General features: G+C 50.3%; 1 protein-coding gene across 2 annotated transcripts; it reads right to left on the bottom strand.

The window, feature by feature from the left end:
* Positions 1 to 9: 9 nt before the first annotated feature.
* Positions 10 to 27,714, bottom strand: jarid2b (jumonji and AT-rich interaction domain containing 2b). Of its 2 annotated transcripts, none has more exons than XM_088365325.1 (19): positions 26,949 to 27,714; positions 13,216 to 13,342; positions 11,783 to 11,897; positions 9,151 to 9,425; positions 7,679 to 7,909; positions 7,328 to 7,527; positions 5,200 to 6,538; positions 4,578 to 4,798; positions 4,222 to 4,500; positions 3,855 to 3,947; positions 3,658 to 3,776; positions 3,509 to 3,579; positions 3,198 to 3,312; positions 3,009 to 3,114; positions 2,449 to 2,631; positions 2,232 to 2,362; positions 1,980 to 2,148; positions 1,457 to 1,564; positions 10 to 1,383 (listed from the first exon to the last, which is right to left on the bottom strand). In XM_088365325.1, the coding sequence occupies exons 1-19, from the start codon at positions 26,994 to 26,996 to the stop codon at positions 1,144 to 1,146; spliced, it is 4,170 nt and encodes a 1,389-aa protein (XP_088221451.1). In that variant the 5' UTR covers positions 26,997 to 27,714; the 3' UTR covers positions 10 to 1,143. The 2 variants fall into 2 exon arrangements, with proteins under 2 accessions (XP_088221451.1, XP_088221452.1); XM_088365326.1 differs by lacking the exon at positions 26,949 to 27,714 and adding an exon at positions 16,040 to 16,872.
* Positions 27,715 to 27,822: the final 108 nt, after the last annotated feature.

Below are 27,822 nucleotides of genomic sequence, written 5' to 3'. Positions count from 1 at the left end.
AGGCAATAAAAACGTAACCACCTTTTTTTTATTTCATTATTGACGTCAGCATTTTGCCTTAAATAGTCCTAAAAAAGTTTCAGTCTTCTGTGTAGGCGAGATGATGACCAACAACAAAACAAAGTTTTTTTTCAGTGCAACATGTGGAGAGAGAGACCTTTCTTTCTCTGAGTGAAAGTTTCATACATGAAAATGTTAATAAAATAACAACAAAAACTTCTCACCTGCTGTTTTTCCCCATTTTTAAAAATAGTAAAGCTAAAGGAAGAAAAGTAGGCTGAGTTGGCTCGGGAATGGACAGAGGGGTCGTCTTGTGTTTAGTGATATAAGCAGCACTTAAACGTTGATTTTTTTGTGGGGGTTTTCCTCTTTTTTTCTTTACACACATGAGCGACCCTGTTGTCAGCACACACACCAATGAAGAAAGGGAATTGTAAGGCTTTTTCTTCATCATTTTCATCACTCTTTCCTGGCGTCCTTCCTCACCGGGCTCAAGTATGTATTATGTACAAAAAAAAATGCTGGTGAGTAACATTAAAAGAATGGGGAAATTAAAAAACAAAAGAATAGCTAACCTTTCACATTTGACACAAGTGGCTCTACTTGATAAACCATTGAAAATGAAAAAAAAATACACAAATTACAAATGATGAGAAATGAAGGCGAATGAAGGACTGGAAGAAAAATGGAATGATGATTGCACGTCTCCAAACAAGGGATGGGCGGGGCAAGAGAAAAAAACTTTCCCGCAATGTTAACGCTAGTCCGCGGCTTACATTATGTTGCCCATTTTGAATTTGTCATGATACAGTATGTCGGAAAGCAACAGCACCAAAAAATAAGGCGGATCTCCTTACTTCGAGGCACACGTTTTCCTCACCTAAATCCCACAAAACAGAAGGTGAAAAATCAAAGAAAATTTCCAAAAGAATAGTGACAAAAGAGCAAGATTATTGTCCTTCAAGTTTTCGCTACGAGAGCGCCCCCCCTGGTGTTTTCAAAGTGATACTGCAGGAGCTGCATCAGGAATCGGAGGGAACAACTTTGGGTTTCTATTTGGTGGGGCGGGCCGGAGCGTCAAGCAGACAAAAAGCCAAAGCGAGCGCCGGGAAGTGTTCGGGGCTGCCCGGGCAAAAGCCGACATCAGGACACGGCGGCCGATTTGGGCAGGAGGCCGGATGGCAGGCGGCCCAGTGATACCTCCGCAGCACCGCGCTTGCGGGGTGCGCCGCGCCTGGCCGGCGAGGCTTTGGCGGGGCTGACGGGGCGGCGGCAGTCCTCGCCCCCACCCACTGCTGGCACAGGGCCGCCGCTGGCCACGCCCCCGCCACTCTTCAAAATGGCACGCCCGCACACCTGGTTCACCAAGTTGTTGATTTGCTCCTGACCCAGAAGAAAAAGATACAATTGAACTTGCACCACTTTTGGGAATGGCGCGCCACGATTTGATGCCAACCTCGTCGTATCTGTACATCATTTTGAGGCCCCGGCACGACTTGTGCTTCTCCACGTAGCGCAGCGCGCACTCGAGGCAGAACACCACATTGTCCGTCTCCTGCACCACCTGCAAAAACAAAAAATTTGGATGTTTTCGTTGAAAAGTTTTATTCAACTGCAAATTGTAACTGTAATTTTATACTCATTCATTTCCATTTGCTTTATTCTGATTTAATTCTTAATTATACATTTTTCATTGTTGACTTTGTATTCAGGAAGTTGCAGTATCAACAATAAAAAAATGCAATTTAAAAAACATTTCAATTGGATTTTTTTTATGTAATAATTTCAAATAATGATTAGAATAATTAATTTTTTAATTTCAATTTCAGATTGTAATTTTTGGTTTTCACTTTGGTTTTCAAACTTGGATTTAAAAGCAAGTTTTAAATGACAGTTTCAAAAAATTGCTAAGTTGGGTTTGGGCTTGAAATTTGCAAGATTTTGCATCAAATATTCCTAGACAAAATCAAAGTGGTGACCATGGAGAGGTAGCAGAGGTGGTGGCAGATCTGGCAGCGTCTCTCAGAGGACTCCAACGTCGTCCATTTGCCGCGTGGCTTCTTGCGGCCCTCGTCACGAGCACCGTAGCGGGCCGCCGAGTGCAGCCCCGCCGAGAACAGCTCCGAGCGCTGGCGCATCTCCAAGTTCCTGCAGAGACAACGATGCCAATCGGGATGATGTACTTAGGGAACATGTGACAAGCCACATGTTTGTTGAGGGACTTGGCCCACCTGAGGTCTTTGAGGAGGGCGGCGACAGTGGTGAGCAGGAGCCCGTTGTCACGCTTGGACTCGGACGTGGCGATCTGGTAGAGCAGCTTCTCCATGGAAAAGGGCTTGGCGATGCGCCGGCACTTCAGGTCCTGTTAGGGGCCAAAGCGCAAATTACTCAGCTGTGGCGAGGGGCGCCCGTCCGTCCGTCGGCCGTCCTTCCGCTGACGGCATCCACCTTGGCGGCCTGGTAGCCCAGCTCGATCCAGTGCGGCGTGGCAAAGTGCACCGTCTCTGACACGCTGTAGCCGCAGCACACTTTAGACACGAAGGCACCCGGGAAGCAGACCACAAACTGGCCGCTGCGCTGCACCGTGCGGTGCACGCGGATGCCCTCACGGCACAGCACCTCCGGCGAGATCTAAGAGAGCAAAGTAAAACAAAACCGAAAACTTGAGACGGATGTACCATCACGTTGGAAGCTACTCATTATTTCAGTTCTTTATTCATTAAAAAAAAAAAAATATCAGCTCATTAAAAATAAAACCAAAAATTAAATTAAATAAAAATAATCAGTAATTCCACATGAATTTGACTGCAAATAAATCCATGGAAACATACTTTCAAATTCAACTAATTATGAACTGAGGGAAGAAATGATGATTGAAAAAGTATCCGCTCAAATGATACAACTTGATGAGGCACATTTCACACAGCTGATTTCAATTTAAGATGATATTTGTTGTTATTATGTTTGCCACATTTAGAATAAATGGCAAACATGCGTGCTGCCCCTACCATGACGTTCTTCTCGAGCATTTCCAGTCCGGGCGTCCCGTTGGCCTGCAGCAGCGTGTGGACCAACTTGTCCAGCTTGGACCTCTCCTCAGCAGGGACGCAATACCTGAGCACACATTGACCACATGTCACGCGTGCATGCAGACATGGTGACGACATGAGTCAAGTTGCTTTGGCACCCGCACCCACCAAATGCAATCGGCGCCAGTGTGAAGGTAATCTATGTATGGAAGGCGGTTCTGGTCTCGAGACCAGCATGAGGTAGAAAAGACCATGCCAATGTTCAGCCAGGGAACGGTCACCCCTGCGGGCAGACAACAACACTGCATATCAGAGCTTGCTCGAGTCACAGCCACATTTAGCGTCTTTTCAGGTAACGCCTGATTTTTGTGGGACTTCAAAATAAATGTGATGTCAGTGCAAATGACAGCACAAGAAAACGAGAGCAGATGAAACAATTGAACTTAGTGTGAACTGTGGAAAGCGAGCCGGTCACCTACCAGGCACGGCGCCCAGATGCCTCAGGACGGAGCCAGAGTTGTTGGGGAGGACGGTCAAGTTCCACCCGTGTCTGCACACAAGAGGGCGCCACACAAAAATCAGACTGTCTTTTGTGGGAGGGTGGGGTGGGGCAGGGTTTGTCACTCACTTGGCAAAGGGCTCCGACTTGCCAGTGGGGAAGCCGCTGCCGTGCGTGCTGGTGTCCACCTTGCCGCAGTGCACGGCTACATGGCCGTCGCGCTGCTCCACGATGCGCCAGTACTCTTGCTGCCGCCACAAGCGCACTCGTCAGTTGGCATCACGTGAGCCCACAAATGCGGCGGTAGTGGTGGCGGCAACGCTCACCTCCACCTCGCTGGCGGCCGGCTCCTTGTTGAAGCACATGGTCATGGTGTTGCGAGCGATCCGGAAGAAGTTAGTCAACGACACCGACTTGCCCTGCAACAGTTTCACACTCGGCGTCAATGCAAGAAATGTTGCCAAAGCGTCACTTCTGGAAAATGACAATGCAATGGCTCCTCCATCAACGCCCAACAACAACAACAAAGCGTTCCCCTCGTAAAATAGAAATGTGAAACTTAAGTACTATAATGTGATTTGCCACACACCACGAAAGCAGTGACTGTGGAAAAGCTGATCATTAACAGCCGACAGAAATCTGGAGCCAATTTTTGAAAAGGATCTTACATTTTGATCCTACGTGGTTCCTCACCTTGTAAATGCATTTGTGCTGCTCGCTGAGGACGCTGTCGTCGCGGCGCTCGGCCACGCGCCCTCCGTGTTTTTCCTGAGCAAAGAGGCGGCGCCGGCCCGCTTTGACCTGAGCCTCCAGATCCTTCAGATGCTGGTAGACGCTGTTGCCGTTGCCAGCGCCGTTGCTGCCCGCGAGCCCGTTCTTGGGCTCGTAGCGGGGCAGCGCCGGCGCGGCCGAGTCTGCCAGAGCCTCCAGGGGGCCACGCCGCGCCTCCAGCTGACGCTTCTCCTGCAGCACCTAGATTGAAACGAATATTGAAATTGTTCTCGCTACCAGCGAAGAGCGGCATTGGCATGTTGGTGTTTCCGAGGCACCTGATCGTGCAGCCGGAGGCGCTCGTCGGCGCCCAACGAGTCATAGGCCAGTAGGTACTGCAGGTAGGCCTCCTGCAGCTTGGCCAGCCGGTCCTGCGCCGACTTGGGAATGCGGAGCAGGTCGGCCAGCTTGCTCCACTTCTTCAGGTCCATTACCTGCTGCATGCCACCCATGTCGTTCAGCACCTGGAAGAAGCGCGCCAGGTCCACTTCGCAGCCGCCTGCGCCACACAACCGCACCATTAGCATGCCCATAAGTCAGACCCCCGCCCCCGGTCTCTGCCCATAGTCCTGTTTGGGTATACAGTTCCCCGACTCATTTGGCCCCCGTGCGAGTGTAAAAAATAAAAGCCTGAGAGTGTTTATAAGGTTTTGGCGATGTTTGCTCTTTGGATTGCCACAGCGGCATCGTGTTTTTATGAGGTCTCTTTTTTTTTTTTATAGCCCACAATAACGATTGCGGGAGAAGTTGTTGGTGCATGGCCCCTGGGCCGACAATATTTCCCGCATATTGTCCTGTCACTTGCCATTCCTAACCGCTGCTTTATGGGACCCTAACGAGCCTCGGCACGCTCCCATACATGACTCGAGATACAAACGGATACAGCAAAGCGCGTCTTACCGATAACGGGCGGCTCGTCCATGGCGATGCCCTGAGATTTGAGGTGCTTCCGGATGCAGGCCAGTCGCTGCACGTTGGGGCCCCAGCGCCGCCCCAACATGTGGACCCGCTGCACGGTGGTGACGAAGCGTATCTCCTCACTGAGTTTGCACTCGGGCCTCCAGTCGGGCGGCGGTACCACGCGGCACACACCGGCAGCCTCCGCCTGCTGCCGCACGGCTTCCAAAAAGACCATGGGGTCGTGGAACTCGCGCGTCTCCGGCAGGAAGACGGGCACCTCGCCCAGGGCGGCCCACCCTTCGGGCCGGCTCCGCCGGCACCCCCACTCCTTCTCCTGCTCACGCTCCTTCTGCCGCGCCAGCTCCTTCTCACGTTCCCACTCCTTGTCGCGGTCGATCGGCCGCCCCGTCAGTGGGGGCCTGAGTGGTCCCGGCCGGTTGGCGAGCGGTGAGGCGGCGCCGGCGGCCTGTCGGGGCTCTGAGGTAGTGCTGCGCCCAGGGCTGTGGGAGTGATTGTGGCCGGACGATGGGGAGGAAGTGGCGGCGGCGCGGCTGTGAGACCTGCTCAGTTGCTGCTGTGCTTGTCGGATCAACATCAGCTTGCCGGCCGACGCCCGCTTAGGTCGCTGGTTGACCGACTCTGCTGGTGTGGAAGAGGATTGTTGTGCGACGGGCGAGGGGGACGGGAGTGCGGGTGGAGCCATCTCAGGAGGCGGCGGCGGCTCCAAAAGGCGTCCGTTAGCGACCGGCGTGGTGGGGGTGACCGAGCGCATGGGGACGGCCTTCTTGCCACTGCGCGTCTCTGGTGGTGCTTGCGGCTGCAGCTTGGCCTTCTTGGGATCCAGGCCGGCCTTGGGCGCACCGGCCTCCACCACTGAATGCGGCGACACCTCCAAGCGCCGCTTGGAGTTGCGCAGACCCTCCCGCCCGGGGAAGTCGCCGTCCTCATTGTTTTTGTGCCGCTGGCCGTTCAGCCTCCCGTTGAGGTGGGCGGCCCGCCCGTGCAGCCCGTTGACTAGTAGCACCTGTTTGCGGGTTTTTGCATTGCTGTGATAGGCTGCTGCTGCAGCTGCTTTTCCTGAGTGGGTCAGCCCGTTGCTGGCTGCTGGCTGGCTGTGCTGATTGTGATTGTTCGCCATGTTGCTGCTGCTGCTGCTGCTGCTGCCGAGTTTGGTTTTCTTGTCCAATTCCCTCTGCTTGGCTTTGGTGTAGGTGACGTGGCCCTTGGACACGGTGGCCGTGTACTTCTTCACAGTTTTGGACGGTAGACGGAAGTCGCGACTCCTCTTGGCGGCCGCCTGCAGGGCGCTCAGACGTGTCAGCCCATTCACTCTAGAGACCTGACCAAGAAGGAGCGCGGGGAGCCACGGTTAGGAACCAGTCAGTTGTGCCCCAAAGACAATGAATATAAGAACAGAAAGCGGGATGTCAGAGATGACCTCATTATCATACAATATGGATTTGTCTACATTTTAAAAATACACACACACACGCGACACACGCGACACACGCGACACACGCGACACACGCGACACACGCGACACACGCGACACACGCGACACACGCGACACACACACACACACACACACACACACACACACACACACACACACACACACACACACACACACACACACACACACACACACACACACACACACATACACACGGGTTGGACACCAAAATGCCCCCACACATTCTGATCGCTGTGAAGGCCCCAAAAACTTTGACAATCCAGAAGCTCGATGACATTTTTTGCAGAGCAAACTTGAAATTCCTGCCACCACAAGGGGGCTCTGCTGTCCTGGACGAGTAAAGGGAAGAAGGAGGTGGGTCTTGATGACATCATGTGTTGCTATCCCCAGCTGCCACCTGGCAGGCAGACTGGGAACATGTGCAAGAGCACACAGAGAAGAAGAACAAGGAAAAGACGACCACGAAAAAGAAGGCAGACGCTTCACAGAGGAGAACAGCGGGATGCTTTCGAGGCGTGCACACGACTGACTAACACGCACAAAATGGATATTTGCACAAATACTACAACAGAGGCTAGACACAAAGCTACAAGCACAAAGCGACACGCGAGATGCAAAAACACCCAACATATGACATTAACCAACTCGTCTGACCTGCTTGCGGAGATCGTTGGCGGCCCTCCTGGTGGCCAGGCCTTTAGCGGCGGTGGCGCTAGCGTTAGCAGCGTTGGCCTGCAACGTCCGGACGTGTTCCCGCGCCTCGGCCCGCTCGCTGCGCTCCCTCAGCAGCGGCGGCGGTGGTGCCTTGGGCCGAGGGCTCTCCCGCATCGTCGCTTTGCTGTGGCCGCTCAACACTACCCGCCGAGACGACAGACGCGCTCGTTAGCCAAAAGTCCAGCCTGACACAACTTCAGTTTGTTCCTTTTTTCTAAAACACTCAGAATAGTAGAGGTGAGGACGCATCTTCTTTTTTAAATGGATCATGTACGTATGCGCCTTCCTTACCGTGGCCGTTAAGCGGATGGCGCGTGAGGGGCTTGCCCTTGCGTGGCGTGGAGTGGCAGGAGGAGGAGGCGGAAGCCTGGCCGCCGCGGGCCAGGCTGTGCCAATATGTGCCGCTGCTGCCGCTGTTCCTCAGCTCCTCGTCGGCATCGTCCTCCACCTCCCCGAGGTCCTCTTCCTCCTCTTCCTGGGAGCTGCCGAAGTATGCCATGTTGTTGGGCAGCGCCGGCGAACCTGCCAAAATGGACAATAAGTCATCGAGCGATCTGGCAAACCATCTGATTGGCTGGATTGCATCTCCTGCTTTTGCGGTCACTGGTTGCCAGGCAGAATCCCCAATAGCAAAACTCGCTGAATCGACTCTTTGAAAGCAGACAGGGGATGATTGTGAGTCCATTTTAAATATTAACCGCACAAGATGTGTTTAAGCCTCATTTCTGTTACTTGTACGCACGCATGCACGCTGACCCAATCAGCCTGCAATGATTGGCTTCATTAGCTGAATGTTCGTAATTTAGTGCACTGACCCGGAGTCAGCAGGTCAATGGCAAACAGACCACAGAGGTAGTCGGGGCCTTCGGTGTGGCCACAAAGGGAACAATTTCAATTAATTTGTCTGACAATTTTTGATTAACGACATCTGCCTCTGCCAGTGACCAGCATATCCTACAATCATCAATTTTACAAACGCATTTGTCTTATCTCACATCGTTTAGACACACCTGTGGCTTGAGCACCGTACAGTTGCCGAAACAACCGCAAGATGTCGAGTAGCAACAGAGAGACACACACAAACAGCACAACACTTTCATTGCAATCTTGGGCGGACTTTCGGCGCAATCCCCGCAATTACGGCGGCTTTTCATCCTTTCTCCTTGCAGTGGTGGACAAATCATTCGCCTGAGTCTATTAGGTTGTCATTTTTAATGAGACTGGGGGTGGCATGATTAAAAACCTTCCATTATTTCCGGCTACCTTCGCTTAATTGGATGATAAAGTGATAAAAAAAAAATCTGGGTAGAAATGTGAAAAGAAAAATGGGAAAATCATTTAAAGACATATTTGTGAATAATTTTTGAGTAGTTGCCATGACAGTGGAAAGTGGAAGAAGATGCAGAAAAATAAAAAAATCGTATTTGAAATTCAAATTTGCGGGGGGAAAAAAAAAGAATCAAGATAGTGGCAAGCATCAAGGTGGCGCTGCCACCATATTGCTAAAACGTGCTCCGGAATTGTCAGAATGCTGAAGCCCAACTTCAACTTTGGAATCAGCATGCAAAAGGTGACGTTGGTGGCACACCACCAGAACCCGTTCTGTGGCTTTAATCAAATAGCCCCTACGGCCTCGAGCTGACAGTTGAAATACTGTCAAGCTGACAGTAGAAATGCGTGCTTGTATGCCCGGCGACAACACAAAACACCAGTCCCGGTAGAAAAACAGCTGTTAGCTTAGCGCGTAAGCATTGTTTCTGTACCTCTGAGGCAGAGGAAGGTGAGGAAGTCCTCGGTTTTGGGTTTTCGTCGAGACAGGTCCTGGATGGACGACGATGGGGACGAAGCGGAGAGCGACTGCGATAAGGACGACAAGGACGACAAGGACGAGTTGGCGGTGTTGGCGGCGGGGGCGATGCCCGGCGTGAGGGCAGCCTGGCCCGCGCTCAGGGCAGCAGGCTCGGCCACCTTGACGGGCGTGGTGCTGGGCGAGTTGGGCTGCGACTGCGCAAACTTCCTCTGCGCCTGCAGCCGAGGCCTGGAAAAAATACAAACAGCACACCAGTGTGCGTTAATTCACATCCATGCTCCTGATTTCCGCCAAGTCCTTTTCCCATCTGCTCTGATTTCATCTCTGATATTCCGCTTTCTGTGTTTAAAAGAAATATCGAAACTAGATAAATGTTCCATTGCGGCGCATTTACAGGGTCTCCATTTGGTTTTGTCAAGCTGCAGAGCGGCAGAAATGAGATCTATCTCCATCAATTTTCTGCCCGCCAGGCTGAAAAGTGCACGAGTGGGAACGACGCGATCGTGAGCGTAGGGCCGACGAATCGCATTTGCCCCGGCCTCCGCCTGCCAAAAGGTGCCAAACTACTCATTAGGCTTGAATCACAGAGTGCCGCTGTGTCAATTTTGACAATTTTCCAGCCTGCTGGAAAGGACAGTTGCACCGAGTTGCTGTGCACGCATGTACAAGTTAGGCTAATATTAGCACTTAGCAACTCTTGACAAAAAGAGAATTACTTGCGAGTGCCTGTTGTCGGGTCGCCGAGTCGGGTGTGCCTTACATACGTATGCCAGCGTCCAAATGCGACCAATTGCCGCGGCCGGATGAGTCTGAGAGGCGCCGCGACCGACGAGGGGAAAGCAGAGATGCAGGGGCGGGAAAAAAAAAGATTACAGCCAGATCGGCACACATCGCTCATCAAGGTCGGTGCCACTTATTTGCTGACATTGGCCGACCTTTGTGAACTTTGAACCGCCTGACCCAAGCCCACTCCAGCTCACGCACGGCTTTCATTTAATCTGTGGGTTTCAACGAGTCCCACTTTGCTGATTTTTGGGCTCCTCAATCATTCACACAACCCCAGCATCTCTGAGGTGACAACTGCTGCTAATAGAGAAACATGAAATGTGGCAACTCACGCACTCCGTTTCCATGAAATCGCACCTCAAGTAAATGGAGAGAGGCATTAAGGCCCATGTCGCGTTTGATGGAAATGATGCATTAGCGATGAGAGATATTGCTCGCACTAGACAAGCGAGTGTGTGTGCACTTGGCATTCATTAAGTGGAAACAAAACAAGAGGCGGCAGCAGAGCGAAATCGTGCACGCGTGTGCGTGCGTGTCTTGGCTGTGCAGGGGGCCAAAAGTGCTTTTCAGTGGCGGTGGGAACACAGAAGGACAAAAGTCCTTCTAGGAGGGGGCAACTTGCCACTCGTGCTGCTTCAAACAAGTGAGCAGAGAAGCCTGCGCTGCCGAATGATCACCGCGAAGCCAAAGACAAAGTCGGCCGCCGTCGTAATTTGCGAGTTGGCAAAACGACGATGATGCAATGCAATCGTTGGCTCGGCGGACAGTGCAAAAAAAGAAAAGAAAGCGAGGCGGGTTAAAAAAAAAAGTCTGTAAATCACATCAGAAGGGCTGAGACGGTGTTTTGGCAGCCGGCAGGCAAACCCCCCCACGTGTTGAAAGGATCCGTTCACGGCGCTCTTCTGGAGCATGGGAAGGCAAACACACGATGACTCTCAAAGACTTCTAAAGCTGGCCGTCGACTGACAAAGGCCGGCCGGCCAGCATTGACGCTCTTTCGCACCTGTCCTTCTGCTTTGGCAGGTGCAAAAGCTCCTGGTGCAGTCACAATCGCTCACCGCTTCATATTTTATGGCTGCCAAGCGCTGCTTCGGCCATCGTTTCATTAGCATCGGCCGGAAAAAGCCTCCACATGCGCAAAAGAAACGTGAAGCGGGTTGCACTCCGGCTAAACCTGAACGCGCCGGTGTGCAAAATGCACCTTCCATGGATTTTTTATGCTTTGCTGCCAGGTCACTTGCTCTTTAGTCAGACGTGGCCAGGAGACAAGACTCGGACCTTGTGGAGCTCAGTGCTTTGGGTTTGCCAGCGAGCCGCAAAATCAAATCCCATGCAATTTACAGCAGTCCGTCTGTCCAGTCTCCCTAAAATAGCCACTTGGAACCTAAGTGAAAGACTTGAAGGATGCTTGGTTTTCGCCACGGCTTCTTTTGGGAGGTAAACGCATGATAGAAAAGTCGAGCAAAATTTCACGTTGCCAGGTTAGGCTGGCGACAGGAGCTGCATTTAAAAAAAAAAAAAAAATTGGGGGAGTTTTTGATGGTGTGTGTTTTCTATCGTGCTCTGCTCTACACACAAATTGCCATGTCCATGTCCCTCAAGTGGCTTCGTCTCATGGGCGGGAGGGAGCCACTCCATTTTCACAATCACGTGGCGGAGGGGGCAGGTGCTGCTGAATGGGCTCCTCATTACCCAAGGACATCTGCTAGTGTGCCCCCCCCCCTGCCTTGATGGCCTGTCAACGTGCGTAACAAAAACAACAAGACGCACACCTGCCACGGCCTGCGCCAGTGTCTCACCTCTTCTTTGCCGGACCGTCCTCGCAGAGGTCGCCGCCCTCGCCCAGGCACGACGCGTGCAGCGAGCCACCTTCTTTGTGGCCGACAATCAAGCCGGAGCCGTTGGCTAAGGAGCCTGAAATGAGGGCCAAAAAGTTAGCAAACTTGTTCCTGATCACCCACGCGCTGCTTGGCACACTGGAATGAAAATCCACTTAATTTAATTTCATTCTTAAACATTTCACTCTTTTATTCTTTTCATATTTGAGCTAAACTGTAATTTAATTTCATTCTTAAACATTTCACTCTTTTATTCTTTTCATATTTGAGCTAAAATGGATGGAAACTAATTTTCTATTGTCCTGATTGGAATTGCATCGATGGTAGAACACGCACATTGCAGATGCCATCTCAAACAATTGTAGTGGGTGGGAGCAAATGAGTGACGCCTGGCGTCCCAGAAGAAGGCAAAGAAGCGAGCAAGCACGGGCCCCTTCATTACTTCCTCTCTTGCTTCACTGAAGGCGTGTTTGACATGTTGCACATGAGCGCCCGTGTGAGAGGCACCGCCGGAGACGTTACGACAAGGTGGGAGACATACGTGCCGGCTGCTCGTGGAGCATGGGCGATGGGGGCTGAATGGGGGCTGAATGCGGGCTGGATGGGGGAGGAGGCGTACAGGAAGTGATGCGCTAAGTGGCATCCTGATAGCTTTTGAGTTTAATCAGATTTATGCGTGCTTAACTGAGCTTGTCGCCTCGTGACATGTACCTCAAATTCTCCAGAAAGGCCAAGCGTCATTTTAGGAACACGATGAGCCGCGTGCCTGCTGAGGCTGTCAATGGAATTCGAGGATGGGAAATTGCTGGCGTAGATTTGGGGGGGATAGAAATTGATAGAGAGATAAAAGTAAAATCACACAGTTGCTGGTGATCATGTGCAGAGAGGCCAAAGATCACGTGATCCGACGTGGCATTTCTGAATGGTCGTTGCTAGCTAGCATCAGACAGGAAGTGACAGTCGCAGGATGAGCAAGAGGAGGAGGGGGGGGCTAGCAGGCAGGCAAGCAGGCTCGTCTTCGCTTCCTGGCCACCGTCCAGCTCCTCCATATCTGGGAAATGGAGGGAGTTGATGGAGGAGGGGGGGGGCATGGGTTGGTTCGCGTAGCGAAGGGGAAGAGGCTGACAGATGCGGTGGACGGGCGGGAAGAAAAGAAGGCAGGAGTGGTATGTGGCACAAGGAAGAAGACACTAACGGTCACTGATGCCAATCAAAGGCCACACCCTCACTAAAAACATGACGCGAGCAGCGCCGTGTAACATTCTGCTCAAAAAAACAAACGTAACGTGCCCTGGGTTAACACCTACACTAAGATCTTGAGAACAAATCTTGAACATTCTCGAGCGCTGTCGGGACTGTTGTGTGGCCGTGGCACGCATCCAAGAGTCGCTTACCGTTTCGGTTGTCATCGGCATGGCCGTCCAACTGCCGTTTCTGCGCACTGCGAAACTCCTTGAGGGACAGGTAGAGCACCTTGCGCATCAGCCGCTCCTCCGACCACGGAATCCCATCGCTGTCGTCCTGCGCAAAACAAAACAAGATCACTTGCATGTTGACACTGTGTTCATTTTTAATCGGAGTGCGTTGGCCCCTGATGGCGTTACATTCACATTTTGCAGCGACTCATCATTGCCGCTGCCACCGAGACGTGCTCGCCCGCAGCTAATTTGGCTTTGCATTATTCATTCGTTGCCGCAAGCTCGTTTCCTCAAGTCATTAGTTTGACATCAAACAAGCAGAAACGACATATTTCCCCCATTACCCTTACGTGCGGCTCCTTTTGCACACACGCACTGTGCATAGTACTCCCCCACACACACGTACACCGAAATCAACCAATCATGCTCGGCGGCACCACTACACGACAGCATGTCACTTACTGTTCTCTACAATTACACTCAGCCCAATTTGAGGATTGACCCATTTATTTTTGCAAAATATGAAAACTGCTGACTTCACCTTCACAACTGAACAAATATTATATTTTTTTGCTTACTAATTTGTGTTGTCCTCTTAATGACAAGCTAACGTCATCTGCGAGGCTAGCTAACATTTCCTCGTGAAGACCGAGCGTGCGTGTATGTGTGTGCGTGTGCGCACGTGTGAGAATACGCAAGCAGTCTGGGCTAAAAATAACCCAGTGCTGCACCGCTTCCTCCGACTCTTGCGGATGTCACGGCGCGGGAATGTGGGCTGCATGCCAACTGCGGTGCGCTTTTCCACATGAAGAAAAAACAATTCTCCAAATGCGTTACTCTAACAGACTTTTCCACTCAGGGGTAAGACAAAAAAAAGACGGACGGGTAAACGGAAGCGGGGGAAATGTTGTTTAAACGAACGTCTGGCCGACGATAAAGCGCTTCCTTCCTGCCAACACATGCGGCCCAGGCGCATTGATCGTTAGCCGTTATTTCAATCCCATTCGGGGTCACTGCCGAAGCAGGCTCGAGCGTAACCTCGTTAGCCCAGTCTTGACAGGAAGGGCCTGCGGGGCTGGGCGATGCAAATCTGCCACGGCGGCGTCTCTGCTAACATGGAAGCCAGCTCGCCACTGTGAGGGAAGACCCCCGGGGGCAACTTTGCCTTGGATGGTCCCGCTTGAGATTTGCCATCTGGACTCGGATTGAGGTCTAGTGGGTGGCTGGCCGGAGTCAAAGTTGACCTTCTTATGGTGGGCCTAAAAGCCACTCAAGCTCCAAAAGCGCTGTCAATCACACGCTTGCATTTCACATCCCCCGGTTCCCTCCCGGGACCCGTCCAGCGGCCAGCTAACAGCTCGGGGGCCTCTTTTAATGGGAGGAGGACAGAGGCAGAAAAAGGAAGACGAAGAGCGGAGGTGATCCCTTGCACTGGAGGAGTCATGTGGCCCTTGTTCAACGACTCTGCAACTTTCAGATAGGGGTGCAATCAAAGAGGCAATGGCGCTGGCGCTTTCTGACGTCGACCTGAAGCGTCTTCCCAAAGTTGAACAGGAAAGGAATCCCAGTTGAGCGGAATCAGTGCGTTCAACTGCGCCTGAAGAGAAATGTGCCTTTGCGAGTCCGAACACGGCGAGAAGAGATCAGCAAAAATTTTACAATACTGCATTACAATATTGCTCTTTTGATATTGTCAGAAATGTTTCTCAGTGGGAGGAAGAAAGAACAAGAATTAGGAGCGAGCGAGATTGGATTAAGGAGAGCAGCCGGTGCGTCGCAGTAAGCGGAATTGAAGAAGTGGGTTGCGGATTTGGGGGGGGGAGCCCACGGCGTGGAACCACCAACGGGGGTAGGGGTAGGAGAAACACAAAAAGAGAGAAAGCAGCAGGCGCAGACACCTAATTACATTAAGACTGAGTTGAGAACTGACCAACGGCTGGAGACTAACTCCGATTAGAAATCAAGTCTCGTTCAGAGAAGTTGCAAAGGTCAGCGTGGACACAGCGGGTGCATGTGCGTGCTTGTGTGCATTTAGCAGGAGAGCACAAAAGGTTGATATATGCTGCAACCGAGTGTGTGCAATGTAGCCTCTATTTGTGTAAACCGGGAGTAGACGGCGGATTGTTGGTCAGGCGCGTACTTGTGTGTTTTTCCAACGCAAAAAAAGAAGAAGAACAAACTGCATTTCTCATAACGTCCAGCCACTGGTGCGGCGCTGGTCGACAAGGTGTCAACAAAACACTGCTGGAATGTTTCCAAGCTTGCTATGGATTCGATAATAACGACATGCCGAGTAACGTCCTAACCGGTGGGTATTACAGGTTTGGCAAAGGAATAAAATGTCGGCCGGATGAAGGGATCTGTACAAAAATCTGAATCTGTGCTGTGTGAGTTTGTGCTTGGGGTGGATCGTTCCGCTTTGAGTAAAGCAGAGGATGATGAAGGTATCAAAGAGAAGTTCAGAAAACTATTCTTGGAAGAAGCACTGCTTAAGATGCTTTGGCTGTTTGTTTTTCTTTCTTCAGAGATTATTCAATCATGTTGAAGCTTATCCCGGTCCCAGAGATCTGAAGTTGTTTTCGCTAACAAGCAGAGATCACGAGGACGTCTGACTCACAGGCGCACGCCGGGGTGTAACAACTTCTCACGTCAAGACAATGAAGCTCTCGCGGCACGTCTCGTAGACAGACTGACAGTTGAGTCAATCCGCGACAAGAATCTTAAGCCGTCTGAACCGCAAGTAGCGTTTTTATATGCAGCTAATGTGCAAAAATCACTGGAAAACCTTTCTTTCTCATACCTCCCTCTCACCGGCTGGCCGCAGCTCTGATCCATTCAGTCTGCTGAGTCATGACAAGAGCGGGAGGCTAATAATAACAGGTTGAACACTTGAATTCGAGCCTGCTTTGTTCCCCTAACAGAAACCGCCAGTCTGAGAAATACCTCCAGGGGTTTCCTCGCCTCACGTATGGACTTGGCACTTAGCTGACTCAGAACAGAGTTGGCGGCCACGCAACAGTCATCAAAATTTCCCACGGTGCAGGGGGGGAGGAAGGCGGTGAAAAACGCCTTCGTCGTCATCTGAGTCACTGATGGCAGGAATCTTAAAAGTGTGCGGCTTGCTGAAAAGCCATAGCAAGTGGTGGCACGTCAGTTTCACCGCCTCTGACAATGTAACCATTTGGTGTTGACGGCGTGATTTGGAGGACGGCTAAATCAATCGAGGTGTAAAACGTCTTGACAATGGTGCTGGCATAGGTGTTGCTTATGCACAGACGGCCAGCTCCACAACATTCCTCCGATTAACACAGCGTAAAGCAAACAGGGAAGGAAATTACCAGACAAAGGAACGTCACCATCACCTGCTGCTTTGTTGCCACATTAGCATTCTCACTATGATAGCATTCAAGGCTAATTATTAGCTAAAGTGTGTTGGATTCTGACCATATGAGAAGTCAAGGGGGTTTCATGCCACCGTAAACGGCGAGTACAGTGAGCACAGTCGCTACCAGAGGCAGCATCAGTTATTTGGGAACCTTCCCGCTAGCTAGACACACAAACATCTGTTGGCCTGCCTTCCATCGCTCGTTCCACCTGCTCCTTTCTTTCTGTCATTAGCTCACCGGCTTCAATGCCTCGTCAGTGAGCAGATGGACCAACACCAGGCTGGAATAGTTTGCCTCTTTGCGCACCCCCCTTTTTTCCTAAGTGGTGGCTTTGTGTGGTGAAGGAGGCAGCAGGGATTCATTGGACTTGCAAAGAGCTGCCACACAAACCACATGAGGAGAACGCCAGGATGTTTCTGTGTTGTCGTGCCTTCCCACATACAACATCGTTTAGCCACACTGTCAATCCCGGCGTGTTCCCACTTGATGCTAATCGCTTAAGAGGGAGATTCTTTAGGAGAGGTAAAGAAACCCACTGGGGTTTGTGTGGCTGCCGGAACGCCAGGCGACATGTTAGGAAAACAACACTACCTCTTAACACTACCCGCTAAAAGTAATATCTTGGCAGGCAAAGAACGGGAATATTTCCTCCTCAGTTTTTGGGCTGTGAGTTTTTGGGCGCTCACAAATGCGCATTGGGGTAAAACAGAGGTGGGGGGTGCACCATATGCAGGGCACGTTTAACGGCGTGTTCTCAACGCGTACACACCTTGCTCTTTAAACCCTTCTGACTGTGTATACGTGTTCGTTTCACGAACACATGGTTCGGCGCGGCAACCACTCAGGCTCCGCTTTCACTGGCCGTGAACCATTGAATGGCATGCCAATAGCGAGGAGAGGGGACCTCAGCTTCCAGCCTGTGCCAAGGCGAGGTCTCGAATTAGTCACTCGCAAAGAGCTGTCGGCCTGTGGAGTCAGCACTCTGGGATGTTTTTCCAAATGAAGCTTTTTGATTGATTAAATGCTAATTTTTCAAATTTGGGATCAGCACGCAAACATTTGTCAGGCCAAGAAAATATGTGCATGGGGGTGCACATCAGTGAGGACCTCTCCTGGTCCGCAAACACCTCGTCACTGGCAAAGAAAGCTCAGCGCCGCCTGTACTTCCTGCGGAAACTCAGGTGTGCATGTGCTCCTCAGGCAGTCCTGTCTACATTCTACCGTGGCACCATTGAGAGCGTCCTCACCAGTTGCATCGCTGTCTGGGGTGGTAACTGCACTGAACAGAACTTGAAGGCCCTGCAGCGCATAGTGAATACGGCTGGTAAGATTATTGGTGCTTCGCTCCCCTCCCTGAAGGACATTTACACCTCCCATCTCGCCCGCAAGGCAACCTCTTTGTTTGACCTTCTGCCCTCTGGGAAGAGGTACAGGAGCCTGCGCTCCCGCACCACCAGACTCGCCAACAGCTTCTTTCTCCAGGCTGTTAGGACCCTGAACTCGCTACCCCCTTCTGCGTAGCGTGCGGCACTGTTGCGCTATTTTCTGGAATGTCTGCTGTACGCGCACTTGCTCCTTTTTTTGCTCCTCTTATTTATTTATTTATTGTGTTATTTATTCATTATTTATTCAGCACGCTGTTGTTATACTTGTTTACTTGTTTGTCTGTTGTGGGCCATGTCTTGTCACCGTGGGATGGGGGGAACGAAATTTCGGTTTCTTTGTGTGTCTTTGGCATGTGGAGAAATTGACAATAAAGCTGACTTTGACTTTGATAATCGCAGATGCCACCGCGGATCGGAGGGAAAATTGACATCTTCTACTGTGCCCCCCCACTCCCCGCCTACATTTTGATTTTATTCTCCACCCTCACGACCCACGGATTAGGCATCAATCCAATCGCATTCTGAGCTGAACCGCCAATCGACAGCATACACCACCTCCGATTGGTTGAGGATGTTGGCCGTGCTCTAACAATAGCGGCCAAGTGAGTGCAATTCTTTCTCCTGCTTACATGTGGCCCCCGGGCCGTCCAACGTATGCCGTTCCATTTCGGGATCCTCACCCGGAGGACGATGGGTCCCTCTTTCTTCTTGCCCTTCATCCCCCTGACGTCAGTCGAGTGCTGACGTTGAAACTCGCCGTGACGCCGACTGGGACTCCGCAGAGATTTGGCAGAGTTCAGCCAAGTTCTCACTGAAAGTGCTATTTACACATGACCGCACACAAACACAAGCGCGCGCACACACACACACACACACACACACACACACACACACACACACGATTCGCTCAGCTCGGGTTGATCGAGGTCCCTCCGCTGACCTACTTCTTCGCCAAGCGCTGAGCTCACGCGACAAATGCCGCTGCAGCAACTGCTCCAGGTTTGTTTGCTACCAACCTCCTGACGCAATGCCGCAGCCCCCAAAAAAGACCTCCCGTATTACAGAGCTGCCATTTTGACAGCGGGGTGGGGGGAGTCTAAATGCTGGATAAGCAGACTTTTGGATCAGCACTTCCACGCAGCACTGCAGTTTTGAATGTTTTGACGGTCAGAGCGTCGTCAGGTTTCAAAAGGCGGCGGGGCTTTCAGGTGATTTTCGGGTATGGTTGGATCAATACGGTGTGAGATTACAGTGCAGGTTGAGGTCAAGTAAGCTCTGAGCTTGGTCGCGTGTGAAACTAAAACAACCAGAGGTATTTCCGAGAAAAAATGTTAGGCAAACACAAAACGGAGGCAGCAGAAGAGCCAGATGAATCAGCCGCCATTAATCAAGACGGCGAGTGACACGCTGTGCCATGATTCAATCCGCTTGAAAAATCACATTCCCATTCCAGTGACATCTCAAAACAAAAAGGCGGGATAAATCTCAAGTTGGCTTTTTTTAACGGCAGCGTGAGATTAATTTAAAGTCTTTTACAAGGTGCCAGGCGCAGGTGCTGCGAGGAATTCCCGGGCTGCTGCTTTAACGGTACACTCCAGACGCCAAAACATAAAAAACGTCAAAGACAGGCCATCAAAACCCAGAGCTCACTCTTGACAGGATGCGGGTTTGTTTGGACTTTCTCGGGGACACAATACACCGGAGACGCCAGAACGTCCGTGGCTTAGCCGCCTTCAAACGGACTCTCCCGTAACGCGAGGCCAAGCGGTCAAGCCGAGATTTGACAGCTGCTGTGGCAGCTTCCCACATTCAGAAATGGTTAAGCTTCAGGTAGGCAAACAGATGAGAATGGACGCCATCGCAGACAGCCAACAGGAAAGACAGGAAGTGGCACAGACGGAAGGGCCTACATCTACGGCCGAACATCACGCTCTTAGATTCTTATGTAGCACATTGAAAGGAGCGATCTGCCCGAGGTCACCTTTTTTTGGGAGGGGAATGCCAAATCACAGAATTCAGCATGAAGCGAGGCAGTATTTGTCATCATTTTCTGCGGAATCGCTCACGGCAGGCAGCTAGCCAGATGCAGCACCTACATTTACTCGACTAGCGCTCAGCTAGCCCCCGTAACGTTATCCCCATTTCTCCGCATTGGGCCGTGTACAACAATCTTAAGACTTTGAAAGCCGTGCTGTGTGCGCCGGTGTGACTGCAGATTACACCGTAGCCAAAGAAGGCCATGAAACAAAGCTGGGGGCTTAGGCGGCACCTTCCAATGCTTAGGGACTTGTAGCGAGGGCTCTCAAGTCCAATGTGGAGAAGCAATTCAAGGAATGACTGTCACCTCTCAGCGCCGAGGTAAAAACCTCAATAGCTCCGCCCCCTACTCTACGTATTGCGCCAAGGGGGTAGAAAGACGGACGCTTTCACGTTTGGACCAGTCTTTGTGGTTTAAGTCATGAGAGAAAATAATTTTGAAGTGACTTGGAAAATCAGCGGCTGCTGGTATCCGTCACGCTAATTCAATACGCCGATTTGGCTTCATTAAATTGCGTAACCTGTCACCACGCAGGCTTGGCTTGATTTAGGTTGAGCGCAACCTAATGTAGGACGAGTTGGCCGGCAACCGTGTTGTAAAAACGACTGTGGAATAAGTGAATGAAAGTCGGATGTGACAGAAGGGTACAAACAGTGTGTGTATGTGATTGTTGGTGGAAAGGTAGAAAGAATGAGCGTCCGTGACAAGGTGCTGTCTTGGTGTTGACAGCTTTAGCTCAAAAGGAAACAATTATCGGAAACAGCGGTCAAATTGACGACAGGAAAGCCCCCTTTGAGGGTAATATTTTCCCTCTTGGCCTCGCTTGTGTGACTCACGCGACGACGCTTGCAACTTCCGCAGACATTCAACAAGCACACCTGCATTTCTTGGAATTTGTTGGACGTTCTAAGGAAATACCATCATCCCAAGCCAAGAATAAAATAATTACCATTATGGACTTTTTTTTCTTCCTAAAAATGTCTATAAATCTGATGGACAAGGAAGAGACAAAAAGTCATCTGGCGGAGGCAAAGGAAAGTGTGACTCTGTTATAAACCGTGATGTCATCAAGGACCATGCCATTGCTAAACTTGAAGTCTGAACAGTCAGTGTTTTAGCATCACGCTCGCCGTTTTTATGAGAGACGGCGGGAAATCAATCCGTCCTCTCGTCGCCTCGTCCCCCGAGACTTAATTGGCCCGACGCCTGCCTGTGCCACAATAACTGTGGAGCAGACATTGAGGTGAAAAGGTAGCGGCTGTTTAGTAAACACATGCGGCACGACGGCGAGAGCTTTGTCGCCAAGAGGGACGTGAAGGTCAAAAGAGGCTAAAGTCGGATTAAAAACTCAAACGTCCTTTTAGTCGCCTTTAATATCAGGCAATATCATACAACTTCCATGTAGCCGACAATTCAATAAGTGATGCAGCGTGGGCCTTGTAGCAACGTGCTGCAACTAACGAATGTGCACACATTTTGGATGGTGCAATTTACTTGCTGTAAATGAGTGAAAATCATTGTTTTGACCAAAGTCAAATGTCTTCGCGGCATTGTGAATACCAAGCTGAAGTAAACACAGAAACAGATACACACACACACACACATGCACGCACACAGAATTGTAGCGAAACACACACACAGCCTCTCAGGGCCCGACCAGCTGTCCCACTCCCCCCCAATCTCCATCCACAACCATGGGAGCAGCAGCGTATAAATCACACGGTGGACTCAAGTCGTGTGCGACGTGCACACAAAAAGTGTCCTTCCACACCTCAGTCACCATTTTACCACGCTCACCTTTGAACAAAGACACCCACGCACACAACCATTTGCCCGCCTGTAAATATCCGCTGGAGTTGCTTTCGGAACCACTTTATCTCCCAAACACAAGTGCATCTGAAGACCTTTGCCCACGTCAGTAAAAAAACGGGTTTGGAAAAGACTTGAACAGTCGCACGCATACGGCCGATAAGAAGAGAAGGCCGCGTTGCATAGCAAGCTTTTGTCGGGTGGCTCGCACGTGACGTAAGGCCACCCCCAAAATGGCCGCCTAAACAAAAATGTCGCAGTAAAAGAGGTGAATGACTAAGATCTAAGATCATCCGATTGCCACATTTGCTGGGTTCTATTTACAAAGGCAGTTCTGGCAAGCTTCTCTTCCAGCCACAAGAGCGGGAAGTCCGCTTGAAAATGTTTGGCAGTCAGCGAATGAACGGCAACGCGCCGTCATCACGTTTGCAGGAAAACAAAACAAGCCTTCGTTTTCAGTGACGTAAACAAATGACTTTCTACTCAGTTGAGGTCATTTGGAGGCACAAAAATACAGGAGACCCATGCTAGCAAAGAGCAAGGCACAAATATGGAAGCGGCAGAAGCGCTAGCTGAGTTCAGCAAAAATGAGCTGAATAAACGCCTTTAACCGGCTCCACGTGGAACATAAACAGTGCGGCCCAGTCAAATAAAAAGACGATAAAGCAGCGCTCCGCTTTTGGTTTGGGAATGTCACCGTGGTTACCAAAGGGGGCTGGGGGCTTTTCAGCACCAGCACCCCTCTTGCCATGTTGCGCACACGTTTGCATTGAAACATAAGCTTCACTGAAGCGAGGCAAGGCTCTGGGAGTGGAAAACAACCCGTTGACCCTCCAGCCTGCGCTGAGAGGCCCCGCATTTCATTTTGGACCGGGAGGTAAAAAGGGGGAGGGTGGCACAGGGGGCCGGGCCTTTTGCAACTCCTCAACCCATCCGGCCCTGCTCGCTCTATTTTGGTTTCACACTCGCAGTTGGCCCATCGTCCTTCTCGGTGGCAGCACGCTTGATGAAACAGAGCCTGACAGCCTCTTTACATTTGCAAAGGCGTCTGCGGCAGCTGTGCTCATCCCACACTGGTGTATGCACGCACGCACACACGCAAAGTTGGGAGTGCAAGGCTCCAGCTGGGGCCTAAAGGAAGGAGTGGCCTCAGCGGTGGCAATGACAACAAGGTGCAGAAAAAAGGACAAGGGCAGCAAGGCAAAGGCCTTCTCTCGCCGTTCTTTTTCAAGCGCCACATCAACACTGCTCGCTACTTGTCAGCCGAGACATTGTCGTGCGCGACGTCCGCACTGGTGTGGAGGCAGGAGTTCACAAGAACAAAATCCTGCAAACAGACAAAAATACCTTGGGATAAACAACTACCTCCACCGTCAATCAATGTTAAGGAAACCCTAAGCAAAAACAATGACGCCAACGGTGTGATGAAAACGTACGAATCCTCAGATGAGTTTTTAAATGACCAATCGCACACGTCGTTTGCATGGCACCTCATCAGAATATTTGCAAAAGACTTTTGCCACCTCATTCAAAGGACTCACTCAGCTGTAATCAAGGAGCCACAAACCCAAAACCAAGCTGGGCCACAACCTCGTCATTTTGTTCCCCACTCTGGGGGACAAAATGGAGGTGGGGCGCCTTCCAGTGGATCAGCTTTGCCTGGTTTGCTTTTATTACGCTTAATTAATGATTTCATTACCAATAAAGACGCGATGGTGTTTATTGGAGTCTGGAGGGAGAACAAAGGGAGGGCGGCGGGCTCGTGTTTGAGGGGAAATGGTTAAGCTAAGCGTGCATAATTGTCTTACGCTAATTGAGGGAGGGCACCGGGGGATCAGTAGGGCCCGACTTGAAGGGGGTTGGGGAAAAGGGGGCACCAAGAGTCAACCTTCAGTTTTGTCGGAAATATTCAAGCTCTCACTGCAAGCGTCAAATGCAAGACAGATGTGGCATTCGTGCATGCCAGTGGGGGAAATACACCACCTCGACCCAATCACAGCCCTCTGGACCTTTTAAGGTATGATGTCATGCACGCTTCCAAGTGGTAACAGCTCCAACAGCACTGTTGGCAAAAGTCAAGTCAATTGGTTGACAAGCTGCGAGTAGACACTTTGGCACAGCAATTTCACAACATTTGTGTCAAACAGAACGTCCTGCCCTGACTCGGCTTTGCTGAGTTCCGGGTGAAAAAGGCACACACAGATAGGGCCCTGCTGCAATTTTGACAGATCGCTGTCTGTCACACTTCCATTGATTAGATAGGCCTTAGCTGGGTTCTGATGCTGGCTGATCTAGGACAGACCTTGGCAAAATATGGCCCGCGGGCCACATCCGGCCCTTTGTGCGTCCCTGTCCGGCCCGCATGAGGCCAATCGTAAATTATATTTGATCACAACTTAATTTTAAAAAATAAAATAAATAATATTGCAACTGTTTTGCTTTTATTTTAAAAGGCGTCGCACTTCCGTGTAGCGTACGTGTATGTGAGCTGTGCGTGAAGGTGAACAGTGCGAAGTAATGCTGCCCGAGAAATGTGTGCTGACCCTCAGAAAAGAAAAGTTGACAAGGGTCGCCGTGTTTTCAACAAGACATGGACTGCCAAGTATTTCTTTACAGAAATGAAAGGTAAAGCCGTGTGCCTGATTTGTGGTACACAGGTCTCTGTGTTTAAAGAATATAATTTTAGTCGCCACTACACGACCAAGCATGAGGAAAAAATACATCGACCAAGCATGAGAAAAAATACATCTGTCTGATAAACAGCGCCCATCAGAGGCTGATGCATTGCTAGCAAAACTGCAAGCCCAAGGACTTTTTAATCAAACTTCACACCCAGAGATGCAGCGGCGTTGTCATTTGAGGCAAAGTTAAAGAAGTTAAGAATAAATTGTACTGATTGTTTTTTTTATTTGACCTATACACCACAATTTCACATAGCTTAATGTAAATATAATCAGAATAATTGTATTCTTCTAATTATCAGTACCAGCTATTTAAAATAAATAATTTAGTGCATTTTACAATGGAAGAAAATTGAGCAGGTTTAAGTTATCGTAGGTGTGGCCCTCTGACACAACTCAGGTTTTTCATGTGGCCCCTTGTAAAAATTAATTGCCCACCCCTGCTCTAGGATGACCAGACATCTTCTTTTTCCCGGACATGTCCTACTTTTGAGTCTTAAAAAAATGTCCGGGGAGAATTTCAAAATAGTCCGGGATTTTGTTGGACTGCCTCAAACATAATACATGTACAGTACATTGTCAATAGAATTGCCACTCCGTTCCATTTCACTCAATTCCAGGTTTTTCTGTATCGTTCGCAAATAAGTCACACCCTTCTCCTCAAATCTAGTCACTTTGCTACGAAGTAAGGTGGGCTGACCAGTGTACACCGAGTGTTTACAAGCAACGCCGAAACGGAATTGCATGTTCACGAAGGAGTTGAATAAAAAAATTCCCATACTTTCACCAGGGTCGTGATCCTTATGAAGCTCAGTGCTTGACATGCACTTATGTGTCTGTGGCAGATAAAGGTGCCAACGCACCCTGCAAGAGGAGGACTGAAGAGAAGCCCTTTATTTTTCTTCAAATGCTGCCCCGATGGCCGTATTTCTTGTCTTTTTTTTTTTACTTAGTGTATCACTATAAAACAAAAAAAATGTAAGTGTACACATGTTTTTGTTAGTGTAAATATATTTTTGTTATTGTATGTTATGTTGTGTGTTATTTGGGCCAATAAATGCAATTGCTATACAGACACCATGTAATTTGTGCCATAACATATGACACAAATGACCCCCCACCCCCATTAAAAAAGGTGTCCTCTTTTTCAGAAACCCAAATCTGGTCACTCTAGGCTGATCTGTCAGAGAAATTTCACCACATTTCTGTTTGAAAGCAGTAATATTTGATCAGTCCATCCATTTGAACTATGATAGTCTACGGAAGGCCGAAAACAAAACGTCCCTCTGATACCGTTTGTTTTGTTGCAGAGAAGCTGAACAACTTTGACTGTTGAAAATGAGCGTGCACCTGAACGTAGCAACAACAACGACAATGTTTGTGTGTGCAGCAAACTTTAAATGGCCAGCCGAGTCGCGGTGAGACGTCGGGACATTGCATTCTCGGCGGCGTTGTACGTCAACAGAAAATGGTCGCTTCTCATCACGTATGTTAAGTGCCCCCTCGCCCGATCCCTTGCAATGCGAATGGTTTAAACAAGCATCTCCCTAAAAAAACAACACTTGTCGCTCAAAAGACGCAATTTTGTTGCCGTTTTAAGAGATAGAAAAGGGCGCTAGCAGGCTAACCGCGCGAGGGTTTGCTTCGATTTTAGCTAGCTAAGCAGAAGGTCACCGACACCTGGAGAATTAACTAGCCCCCCCCCCACACACACACACACCCACACACCCAAAGGGGTTACCAAAGTGGGAAGTTCACGGGCATAAGCCCCCTGTACCCCCCGACGCAACACACGTTTAAGTGGGGTGTAAAAGCTAGCAAAGATGCTGCGTGACCCTCTTTCCCTTGCTCGCTCACTCTGAAGAGGAAGGCGTTTATTAAAGGGACCACAGACGACAACACAAGTGTGGAATTTATGCACGCTCCCGTGGAATTAAAGCTCCCCTCAGCCAGCCACTATTATTATTCATCAGCATTTTCACCCTCCACAAAGTGAGATAACACTAGGGGAGCGCGGGGTGGTGGTGAGCCATGGCCGCCGATGCCGACGACTCGGCTCATCGGCTCCCCCTTCGCTGAAGGGCAAGCCCACAAATAGCCATTTTTCGGTCCGAAATTTAAGCCACGTTGTGTCAGTTTAACATAATCGAAGCAAATTCGCACAAAGACTGGACACATCGTCCCCAGGCACGCTTGCGAAACGACCTCGGTGACAAAGGTGTCCGTAGAAGCTCCAAAAGACGACTTAACAATGAGGAAATGCTTGAATTTTGCACCAAATGTAGTCAAACGTGTTTTTAAAAAGGCTCAAGCTGCCTGCTGGGAGCTTCAACCCCCCCAGTTCCTCCTCCTCGTCGCCTCCAGATGAAAGTTGAAGCATTTCAGGCGACAAACTTGAAGGTGCACTTACGTATTTCTTCTGGATAATATTCCTTTTGGGTCGTTCTTTGCTCATCATGCACTTTCTCCCCCCCCAACCCCAAAAAGGAAAACTAGAAACGAGAGAATGGCCACATGAATGTCTCTCCCCCGAGGAGCACCAGCAAATTTAAATCCCCGAAGAAGAAGAAGAGAGAAAAAAAACTCCCCAAAAAAGCACAATCCTTCCTGTTTTCCTTGGCGTTTATCCTTCAAAATGGGTTAAAAACCGGCAGAATGTTCCCGTTGGGGAGCCGACGACGGAGCGAAGCCGAACTCACTCGGGGGTAACATAGCCCAAACAATCGCAACATAACAATAAGTTCCGTTCGGCTGCACAGGCTCGGCTCCCGGTTCTTCTTTCAACATCGTCCGCCACCGCCACCTTAGTGTTCCAGTCCCTCCTCTGGGAGACAATAAATAAGGTGACTTAAAAAAAGACGAATAACATGAAAATAAAAAAGAATGCGTCTTGTGTCCTCTCGTCTCTCGCCTGAGCTTCGCAGCTGCTGCGATCGTCGCGAGAGCTGCTCCAGCGGCACTGGTGAGTCGAGTCCGAGCAGCTCCTTTCTTCGCCGGCGTCAGCCTATCACGACGCGAGGGGTGCAGCGGCAACTTTAAAATGTCTCCAAGGCGGCCCCACGCAGTGAAACCGCACCGAAATCGACCCCTTGCAGCTCTTGAGCTGTCCGTGCGTGGCGTCAAGTTGCACTGCGCCTTCACCACACGATACTCTCTCCAAAAAATTTGAATGCCATTCAGTAGAAAAGCTGACAAATCTCAGAATTCAGGGAACAAGGGGATGCTCCTAAAAGAGAAGGGGTGAAGAGGGGAGCTGAGCTAAAAGGCAAAACTTGATTTACCGC

This window comes from Syngnathus floridae, chromosome 21 (assembly GCF_059516105.1).
Source record: "Syngnathus floridae isolate MCC-2025c chromosome 21, RoL_Sflo_1.0, whole genome shotgun sequence".
In the NCBI taxonomy this organism is placed as follows: Eukaryota; Metazoa; Chordata; class Actinopteri; order Syngnathiformes; family Syngnathidae; genus Syngnathus; species Syngnathus floridae.
The sequence above is the reverse complement of the archived record's forward strand: the minus strand, read 5'-3'. Positions and strand labels throughout refer to the sequence as shown.

Coding starts and splice junctions, on each gene's coding strand:
- jarid2b (XM_088365325.1), bottom strand. CDS start 26,996: ATGATGAGCAAAGAACGACCCAAAAGGAATATTATCCAGAAGAAATAC. Junction 3,580..3,657: donor AAGTCGGAGCCCTTTGCCAA/GTGAGTGACAAA, acceptor TCTTGTGTGCAG/ACACGGGTGGAACTTGACCG. Junction 1,565..1,979: donor ACCTCTGCTACCTCTCCATG/GTCACCACTTTG, acceptor TTGTTTTTGCAG/GTGGTGCAGGAGACGGACAA.